Here is a 10923-nt window from a genome sequence, read left to right on the forward strand (position 1 = left end):
TCCTCTGAACGTCAAAGGCAAGGCACGACACATGATGTTTTCTGAAACTTGGTGGAACTGCATCGCGACCTTGAAGCCCTCTAGATGATCGAGGGGTTCCCCAGATCCGTCGTATGTGTCGTATTTGGGTAGACAAAACCCGATCAGGAGCAGATCCCTCATGACCTCCTCAGCTAGAGCCGTGTCATTAGTGAGGTCCAGCTCGCAAGTTCCTGTCTGATTTTATGCTTCCTTCTGAACTTCGTCTTTCAGGTTTAGGATCATCTGCTTCAACCCTGAGTCTTCATGTCCCTGACCGTCTCTTTGGTGTGGTTCCTCATGACCGGCCCTTGTGGCACATCGCGTCCTTTCTTTGGGTGCGAGGCTCTCTCTTATTGCTCGATTTCGAGGATTCTGACCAGACCTTGTTGATCCTAAACTACTCCGATCCTCATCTTGAACTCGTTTTGGTTGGACATGGGCGCCTCGCGCTGCTCCACCGGTCTCCTGAGAGATAGCTTTGGAGACCTCCTTCATTGTCTCGGTCATTTAGTTATACTTCTCCTGAAGGGCGTCGAACTGCTCCCTCGTCACATATTCCTGCTCCCTAGGAGAGGGTGGAGGATTACTATCTCTGCACACCGAATGTCCAACCGAGCACTGGTCCCTCGTGGAACCTTCCCAGTCATTATTTCCCCGTTCTTCACTGATGTCGGTCGAGGGGGGGGAAAGATTTTGAAGGTTCCCCCTCATTCATATTTGTACTCGACGCTGCTCTTGTTTTTTTATGATTGTAGATTTTCCCCACCATTACTCTGTCGTTTCCCATGGACGGTGCCAATCTATTACTACCGAAAATCTGTATAAGGCTGAATGTCGACCCTGCACAAGCACAGAAGGCAGAGGCCCGGAGATGTCTCCAGGATTAGTCCTCCGACGTCCAAGTTAGAAACCGGCAGAACAATTTTTCACAAGAGTAATGGTATATGAGTATTGACCTACCTCTTCCCTCTTTTAAGGTTTCCTCTTATAGGGTTTTGCGAGTCCCACCCAGATACGTCCTCCCTCCTTCGGGGGGGAATCTCCCATCCTCGGGTATCTCCTCCTCCGTACGTTCTTAGAGTCCTTCGCGCGCCTCTCTCCTCTTTTTTCCCACTCTGGAGTCTTGGTTGCGGTGGATGTCGCCCGGCTGGGTGCCACGTGTCCCCTCCTGGGGTACCACGTGTTCTTGTCTCACCGGGTGACTAATTTGAGCATATCAGGCGGCATGTGGAATGATGATATTGAAATACTAATGATAGACATAATATATAGTCTATATAAACCATGCGTCAAATTTTATAATTTAATTCAATCATTTACAACTACCATTGTGCATTCTTTCGTACTCTTGAATACTCAAAGCTTTAGTTATCAATTATTTTGCTTAGACCTTAATTTTACATGTGAATAAAAGATTCTAAGATCAATCCATCTATAAAATTTGGGCCTCATTAATCTATCAAGTGACAAATATTTTTAGACCACATTTATAAAATACTTTTACATCAGTTGCATTTAACTTTTCACCAACTTGTTGTCTGGTTAAAAGGGTGGGGTTCATTATGATATAACCCAATCCAACTACTATTGCCAACACCCAACTGCTTTAAAGGAGGTGCTGGCAAGTGCTAGTTCTGCATTGTTTTTGTACAACCTATGCTTTTGGTCCTCAAATCCCTAATATGGATTTAGTAATTGGTATCAGATATTTCCACCAAAAAAAAAAACATGGGTATCAGATATGGTATGGGTCTTGGTCAATATCGATCTGATCTATCCACGTCGACTTTGGAACAGGTTAGAATCTAAAAAACTATACTTTTGGGTTTGAATTTCCCATCATGATCTTAAAAATTCGTATCCTATCAACCCTAATTTTAAGAACCATGACTCCTCAACCTCTTGAAGTTGAGGCCGCTAAAAAATAGCCAAATATATTTTAAAGAAGTGTTACATGTGGGGGAGCGTGGCCCTTGCACATGCACAAGGACCAATGGGAGCACAAATGAAAGCATCAATAGAGGTGGTATTTCCACCTATCATGGGATAGACAATTTGCCCCTTTTTGCACCTGCACAAGGACCCATGAGAGCACTAGTGGAAAAATCAAGAGAGGTGGCATTTCCACCTTTTATGAGTGCTGGTTATCAATTCGTCAATCCCTATATCTTCGGTGCAGGAGCCACACTTTCCCAACAAAGTTCCTTTTTATTTTTTCTTTATTTTTCAGAAAAAAACCATTCAGGCACAGGAAATGCCCAGACACAAGATGGTGCAAGAAAGACCATATTGCCCCCTATGTGCTCTGAAGATGTTCTCATTTGTCCTCTCATTGACCCGCACATCTGGCATTTCTCTGCCCAGATTAGCATGTTTCTTACACATAAGCCAATGAGGAGGAAATACAGGGTAGCACAGTATTTTCGCATCCATTATGTCTAGAGTGTAGACATGTACATGTGCCTGTGGATAGTATTCTTTTTTCCCTAGCCGTTTAACACCTTCACTTGGTCAAATACCAAAATACACGATGAAGTTTTAATCACGAGGCCTCGCTTCTTGAGACGGAGTGTCATGTCCCCTCCAAGGCAGCTGCGCTAAACCGTAGGGGTTGAATCTGAGTAATATTTATATTCAACGGGTGAACCATTGACGGTACCACCGTTCACCTTACAAGATTGCCTTCTCTCTTTTCTCTCTCTCTCTCTCTCTCTCTCTCTCGACACATTTTGAAGAAACTACAAAACTATTCGGCAATGGCAGTTTCTTCCCCTTCGTTCCGTCTATTTGCCCCAAGAATACAACAATTCCTAAAGTCCCAAATCCCAACCTCCAAATCCCTAACTACTTCAGTGACTATTCCATCCAGACTGTTCTTTTTCTCCTCAATTTCAATCGAACGATTACCCACTAGGCTCCCCTCTTCTTCTTCATCATCTTCTGTTACGTCTGCTTCTCTTCAACCCGTCGAAGAGCTCCCACCAAAACTCCAAGAAATTGTGAAGCTCTTCCAATCCGTTAAGGAACCCAAAGCCAAATACGAACAGCTCTTGTTCTATGGTCGAAATCTCTCCCCTCTCGATCCCAAGTTTAAGACATCTGAGAACAAGGTCCAGGGATGTGTCTCTCAGGTCTGGGTTAGAGCTTACCTCGACCCAGATAGGATCGTTTATTTTGAGGCCGATTCTGACTCGGTTCTTACTAAGGGACTCGCTGCCCTTCTTGTTCAAGGGCTTTCTGGCAGACCCGTTTCGGAGATTCTGAAAGTTTCGCCTGATTTCGTGAAGTTGCTTGGGCTTCGGCAGAGTTTGACCCCGTCGAGGAATAATGGTTTCGTGAACATGTTGAATTTGATGCAGAAGAAGGCCCTCCAAGTATTCATGGAGGCCGAAGAAGGTGCCAGTAGGAGAGATCAATCCGGAAGTCTGAATTCTGATTCAAAATTGGATGGGAATTTGAATTCTGATTTGGGTTTTGAGAAACAGAAATCTGATCCGAGTTCAATTGCTGAGATCGAATCTACTTCGATTTCAAGTTCTTCGAGTACGATTTTGGGTAGTAGAGGAGAAAGGATTAAGCAGAGACTGGGAGAAGTGCTTAATCCTGTTGAACTGGAAATCCAAGATATCTCCTATCAACATGCTGGGCATGCGGGTGTTAGAGGAAGCGCGGGTGAGACGCATTTTAATTTAAAAGTTGTTTCAAAGGAGTTTGAAGGCAAGAGTATGGTGAAGCGACATAGACTCATTTATAATTTGTTGCAAGAGGAGTTGCAAAATGGATTACACGCCCTCTCAATCGTGGCAAAGACGCCTTCCGAAAATTGACAGGAGATGAAAGTGGATGATGATGTAAGAGGTTCTACTTCTCACTTATATACATGCTCATAGCATGGAATTACCTGTTGGTTAATTGCACCAATGAGTTGTATATTTACATGATATAGAGAAATGTGTTTGAGACCAGTGGTTTTGCTTACTTTTGTGCCATGCTTTTCTTTTCGGTTGTCTTCAGTTTTTACTGGCTGGGACATTGCTTGCTCCTTTAATGATATGTTATGGTCTGACGTATGTGGTTAAAGTCTGTATAACATTGATAAGTGCAAGTTAATAATAGAAGGGAAGAGAGTTAACCACCATGAATCTAATGAGCAATCTAAATCTCACCATTACATTTTCTTTTTTATTTATATATGTAGGTCTTGCAGGGCTTTTTGTATAGCTACTACATCTTATTATGGATGACCTTATCTGATCAGCTGTAATGCTGAGAAAGCATTTTCGTAATACAATTGTCCCATACCTTCCATTTAGACAAGAGAACTGTCTGTATGTGTTTGGATGCTTGTTGTTGGAGAGGGAAATGTGGTCCATAATATTGTGGAGTCAAATCTTTTGTTCTCTGTCACTAGTTGATCTGAAAGTGGGACATGCTTACCCACAGACGAATCATATGCTTCTGGTTAATTGAGGCTACAACAGAACCTGCAGACAACTTCAGGTTACTTAGGGCTAATGCAATACAGCTAGGCGTTCTATAAGACTCACTTGATTCACATTTCAAGGCCAACTAACATCTTGAGCTACCTTCAAAGTCAACTTCTAGTCTTCTATATATTTATTTTTTATTATCAAAGGAGGTTTGGAGAGTAAATTGACTAATCGTCCCTGCAGCTGCTGGCCTGGATTCGTGGACCATGTAATTGTTGTCCACATTGAAGAATTGAATTCCAAAATTCCATGAAATATTTTTTAATCTTGAAGGATACCATGCTGTTCAAATATTCATTTTCTTGATCACATGCATTGCGTCATTCCTGTAAAAATCATGTTATCTCTTTCTTGCCAAATGCTCCAGACACCTTCCAACAATGTGCATCTCCTCATTCATTGGCCCTTTTAACTCAGTTTTTTATGGTATCATGTGCACAAGAAGTCGACAATACCCTACGGAAAATGCTGAGTAAACCAAGAACAACAAGAAAATAAAACCGTAGCCCATTTGCAAAGTAACAAACAGTGAACGTATGATGTAGATCCAAGATACAAGCAACAGTATAGGCGCAAGAAGAAGAAGAAAAGCCAGCAGCAGCCACCATTGAGCCATCCATTAAGTACCATCGAGCCCAGCCCCTAAAGCCCATATGCGGTTCATGTTTAGGCTCAATTAATGGGCCAGGTCTGGGCATATTTAGGGCCCTTCTCATGCCTTGCATAAGAAGACTATCAATAGCTTCTTTTAGTTATTTGTTTCTAATTTCAGTACTAACTTGTTAGAATAGTTGTTGCTGTTATATTACCACATATTAGGTGCTATTTTGGTGACATAATGGAGATTAAACTTATTAATAAGTAATAAGAGAAGAGTGCAGCAAATGAAATCACAACTTTGATAATCCATTTCTTTGCTGCAATTCTCTGTGTGCAACATGTGGCTGTGAGGGACAATGAACAGACCAGTGGGAAGCCAGGTGAAGCTTGGGTAAGAAATTGAAGTTGTATCTCTTCTTCTTCTCTAATCTTACTTTCTGGTTCTGAAATATTCAAACCCGCACTACCTGTTACTGTGGTGTTATCTTGACTTTGTTTTGTTGCTGTGAAAAGGTTATTGCTGATATAAACTGCCGATGAGTTATGCTAACAAATTGGTGCTTGCGGGATCTCTTATGAGTCACTAGACTGTGGTAATGAAGGTACTGTTATGGTTCATCTAATCATCCGATCCCTCCACATAACCTTCCTCTGACTGTATGAGGGGCTGATCTGATCTAAGGTTTGACACTTTGACTACTTCTGGTAGCTACCAATCCTGATTTTACGGTAGCTATTTCTGTTCCTGTTGAATAGCAACATTAAGGTACTGGTGTACCTTATTCTGGCCATTGATTGGTGGTGAGTTTTGATTCTTATGTGGTTTTTTATCTCTCTACTGTTGGAGAAGTACTGCTCGTTTCTAATTTTGTTTTTAGTTACTGCTTACGTGTTGGTTGTGGTGCAACGGTTAAGTTGCACTATTGCAACATGTTGGGCACATGTTCAAAACTTGGAAACAGCCTCTACTGCAAAGCAGAGGGTAAGGCTGCGTATATTTGCCCTTCCCAGAACTTGCAGTAGCGGGAGCCTTGTGCGCTGGGTTGCTTTTTTACTATTTACATGTTGGTGTTGGATTGTGCATTATGGCCGTTGGAATCATGGTTCAAAAACTCGGCGAAATCTTGGATATTTCCGTATTTTTTTTTTTTATCGAAACAAATTGCATACGAAACACAAAAAGACACAATTTCGGTCATCTTGCCAAAATTTCGGTATTTTGTTTCGAAATTTCAGTCCAAAAAATGCACTATTTCGTCAAAATTTTCGGTCATCTCGGTCATTTCGTTTCGTTCATTTTGCTAATGTCGACCATTAACCCCCAAAATGGCCAAACAAAACACATGGAAAATGTACACCGTTTGAAACCACCGAAACACCAAAACGAAACGAGTTCTTGAACCTTGGTTGGAATAGGAGGGGTTTTAGGTCTTAAGTTCCATCTAATGAGTAGAGGATATGATGCTAATTTGGAGTTGAACTGCGGTTTTGATGCGTGGATATTGTTTTGTTTCTAATTCTGAACTCTTAGTTACCATTTCAATAGCTCTATAATATCTCCAAATCCAACCATTGGATTGGAGCCGTAATTTTAGAGGTTGAAGGACTTGAGGAGACCTAGTTATCCTATTAATTTGTTTGGATTGGTGAGTATTGCAGACCTTTGTCTTCTTTCATGATTCTGTTGTGGGTAGGATTCTGAAATACATTCTTGTGTTTTGGATGAATTCATTAACATGTAGGAATGGTCCCCATCCAAAGGCATTAATGGTTAGTGGTCTTTCTGTTGAAGTGAAATCCATATAAGACTAACTGCAATTCAATCTTTCTTTCCTTGCCAAGTGCCATCATTCATTTCTACTTCATTTTCACTGGATTCTGTGTTTTCAATTAAGCGTATATTACTCTCTTAGGTCTTTGTAATGTTGCTGGTCTGCTCCCTATTTTAGCAATAGCATTTGCACTTGTAATTGAATTTATGCACACTATTCAGACTGATAGCAATGGCATGGATGGTTCTGGTGGTATAATGTGCTGATTTAGCTCCACCTACCAAACGTATTTGTGTGCACAGTTTAGTCTGATACATATCTTACAGTAGCAAGGGATCATAGGCTGCAAGTGTAACCATTGCCAGGAAACTGGGTGTAGATTACTCCTTACACTGTATCTGGTTTTCTCTCATTCATTACAGAAACTGCAAATGAGTGAACGGGGTATTTTAAATGAGGAACAGTTCACAAACTTAAAGCCTGTTTGGCAGTGTATATGGATAGTTTTCCTGGTATTTCCTTGTTCTCAGTATGGAAATGACTTGTTTGGAAATTTATTGGGAGGGGTGTGTTCTTGTTCCCATAAATTTCCAGTCAAAAATATTTGGAGCAAAAAGTTTTGTTCCTTTTGTTCTCAGAACATTTCAGGCAAGCCATCTTTAGCTAGGGCATTTCTCACTTGAGAAAACTTGTGCATTTTACCTCTAATTTTTTTTTGGTAAATGAGATTCAATGAATTATTGGGGTATAAATGGCCTAACCCTTTTTTCTTTCAGATAATAATGAGTGAATGATGTTACTGCTATTTCTGTTGTTATGAGAAGATTTGGAGGGCAATTGCTTGGTGGATAACAATTTTTTTAAAAATTGAATGAAGCAGCCTCTTGTGTTGGTTTGGGTTGCACTAGAAGTGCAGCCACAGGCGGATGCTATTCTTTCTTAAATTCTTTTGTTAGAAGACAATGTTAAGGCTTGGTTGAGTTGCATGGCTTTGTTAACTCCTGATTTACGTGAAGCATGTGTGTAGTGCATTGAGTTAGTGCTTTAGTAATAATGTTGAGGTGATACAGGTGTATGTCTCTGTGTTTCAGCTGTATGTGATGTAATCAGCATTGTTGTTGCTGATGAGCTGCAGTTGAAATTCATGGAACCTGGTTGTGCTCATACCACATACTACTTGTTTCTGTTTGAATTCTGGTCCATCCAAGAACTGATACGAATGTCTACTTAGTCTGCTCTATTATCTGATTTATGCATAGATATGGTATTCTTGCATTTATAGCTGTGTGGATGATTGCATTTAGGCTTTAAATTGATATGTGGAAACAGTTTTACATCTCCCTCTAGTCTGAACTTGTTCATTGGTTGGATTGAGTGTTGATTTTTATTCTAGTAGTCAACTGAATAGAAACTTAACCAAAAAAAAAAAAAAAAAATAGAAAGGAAGTTAGTCAGGTGGTCATGGTTTGTCTCTGTAGGCAAACTCACTTATCATATGATTTCTCTGCTTTGATTGATATGACCCAATAGTTGGTCAATACAGGTCAATACATAACCATTGTATCGAGACAAATGCCGGGGGGGGGGGGAGAAATTGTCCACTGCATAGTTATTGCAGCGTTTGCCAAAAAAAAAGTTATTGCAGCGTGTGGGAGTTGCCACTGCCACCCTCCATCCACCCCTCTCTTGGCGTCAAATGAATCTGTGTAGAAGAGAGGACAGCAGAAATCCTTTAGGTATTTTTTGGACTACTGATAATTTAACCCCATTTTCATTTTCCTTCTTTTGTGATTTCTCTATTCCTAGGGTGTATTGTCACAGATCCTTTCCAAAAGTCACCCATTTGGAATTTTCAATGATGGACATGCCCTCTTGTTCATGACTACTCCTAAAGGTGTGGTCCCTGATGGGCAACCAACCCAACCCCAGGTGATTGGTGAAGGACCGGTTTAACCTTTTCAAGAATTGGGATGGGATTGGCTGGATGGCCAGACCGATCCAGGGACCTATCTGGATCCCAGTTCCATGTTTTGAAACCATGTTTGGTTGTTGGTTGCTCACTGGTTTCATTTTGGGGTTAGGATTTTGGACCTGCCTGAAATATAGTGATTGGAGTGCAGGCGAAGTTTCTAGGCGTAGTAGCATCTCTCCAATATGCCCCACATCTATAATACATTGCTCAATACTGAAACTTCAAACCTTGATGATGGGTGAAGAGATGTGGTGGTTGTAGGTTTAGGATGCCCCTCGAGTCAGTTGGGATGATGCGAGTGGCATCTTCGGAACTATTACAGAACTCATGTGAGAGTCATTTTGAACCCAACCTATGATTAATTGACTTTACCTGATCCATACTTGAACAGGATTGCCTTTGACTGTATAAACTTGACTAACTCTATAGTGCTAATCTAGTATTTTAAGTTACATCTCACATACAAGCCTTTATCTTATTGTTCTGCAACATATAACTGGTTAGATTCCTGTCCACATCTGTGGATGTATTCAGACATAAGTACCAGGTTTTTTCCTTTTGGTTGGGTTTTTTTTTTTTTTTTTTGGGGGGGGTGGGTGGTGGAGTGGTGGGGCTGGGGCTGGGATGGATCAGCAGGATCTTGGTTGTTCTTGGCCCTAGTTTCACCCCTCTGCTTGATGAGTAATAAACTAATAATTGAAAGAGGGGTTGTAGAAAGGTGAACAATTGCCGACTGAACCGTGAAGATCATAGGTGCTAGTACTGCATTGAGTATCACGATGGATGGCCTATGGTGAGAGGAATTGGTTTGCAAAAGCATGAATATCCCATTATATTCTTATTGTCAAAATGTCTTGCAATCACCTTCCATTTGTTATCACTTATTTCTTTTTTCTTTTTTAATTAATCGCAGAATATGAAATTTGAAGTTTACTAGGAGATTCTCAATCAGGTGGTGCGTACAGACTTTCCTATGTTATATATTTAACTTCTTCTTCTCCTTTGTTATTGTGTAGGTAACTATCAGTTGGATTCATGGTTGTGATAGGCATGATCATCCTCGTCTTCGATGGTCGTGGTGGTGCCGTTCTTCTCCAGCATCGAAGCTGGCTGCCCCCATCGACTCGTGGGATACAAAGGGCACATGGATGTGACATGGGAGAAAGTCAAGATCATTCCCAGGGATCTCTAATCAAGCTAAGTCTTATAGAGTAAAGAGATTTCTTTACTCCCTTTTCCTCTCCCCTCTGTCGACTTCGGGTTTTTCAACTTTTAGAGGTTTTGGGTGTTTCTTGTTCTGTATCTAAGAAATACAATACTGAGGAACTAGTTTGGAAATAAATTGGAAAGAATGATGAGATTAGTAACTCCATATTTATAGATGATAACAGGATTACAGTAGAGAAGGTTAAATATATGGCGAAATGCGCTCTCTTCTCATAGCAATCCGTTGTAGTTTTATTACAGTATTTTCTTCTCCACTGTAAACTGCTTTTTGATATCTGCAACAAGTCTGGCTACCGTGCGTGACTCACTACTGACCTTTTGAGGGCACAACGGTCGTCGATTGTGCAGAAAGTGCAATTGCTAGTTCCCCATTGTAATGGAGGGTAGAAGTGGTGTTGGGAGGTTCCCATGGAAGCAGTGGAGCTCTCAATGGAGTAACGAGTGGTCGTCGTGGTGGTTCCATGGAGAAGTAGAAATAGGGAATGGAAGGTTGACTCAGTTGACGAGGGCTGATGAGGATTTTTTTTTCTTTCATAATTAAAAAATAAAAAATAAAATAAAATAAAATCCTCACCTGAGCTAGGTGGAACAAGCAATTAGTGGAGACTACTTGTGAAGCTGTATAAAATTCAAGGTGCATACAAGTATAATACATTTTTTGCTTGCATTTCAATTGAAGGAAAAAAGAAATTAAAAGAAAATTAAGTGGAAAATGCAGCCTCATAGCTTCCATTTCAATTATTGATGGATGTTCAGGTCCTTGAATTGAAATGGTTGCCCAAGAATTTTTTTAGTTCGTTCCAAAACCTTTGCTTGCTTCGACTACTATCTTCTTGGTTTT

The 10923-nt window shown here is 40.7% G+C and overlaps 1 protein-coding gene across 2 annotated transcripts; it reads left to right on the forward strand.

Moving 5' to 3' along the window:
• Positions 1 to 2657: 2657 nt before the first annotated feature.
• LOC122082354 (sufE-like protein 1, chloroplastic/mitochondrial) lies at positions 2658 to 10227 on the forward strand. Of its 2 annotated transcripts, none has more exons than XM_042649854.1 (2): positions 2658 to 3879; positions 9872 to 10227. In XM_042649854.1, the coding sequence occupies exon 1, from the start codon at positions 2778 to 2780 to the stop codon at positions 3846 to 3848; it is 1071 nt and encodes a 356-aa protein (XP_042505788.1). In that variant the 5' UTR covers positions 2658 to 2777; the 3' UTR covers positions 3849 to 3879; positions 9872 to 10227. The 2 variants fall into 2 exon arrangements, with proteins under 2 accessions (XP_042505788.1, XP_042505787.1); XM_042649853.1 differs by having other exon boundaries at positions 2664 to 3872.
• The last annotated feature ends 696 nt before the right edge of the window (positions 10228 to 10923 follow it).

This window comes from Macadamia integrifolia, chromosome 6, assembly GCF_013358625.1.
Source record: "Macadamia integrifolia cultivar HAES 741 chromosome 6, SCU_Mint_v3, whole genome shotgun sequence".
Classification (NCBI taxonomy): Eukaryota; Viridiplantae; Streptophyta; class Magnoliopsida; order Proteales; family Proteaceae; genus Macadamia; species Macadamia integrifolia.

What these genes read in the sequence shown, in the direction of transcription:
- LOC122082354 (XM_042649854.1), top strand. Translation starts at nt 2,778, where the DNA reads ATGGCAGTTTCTTCCCCTTCGTTCCGTCTATTTGCCCCAAGAATACAA.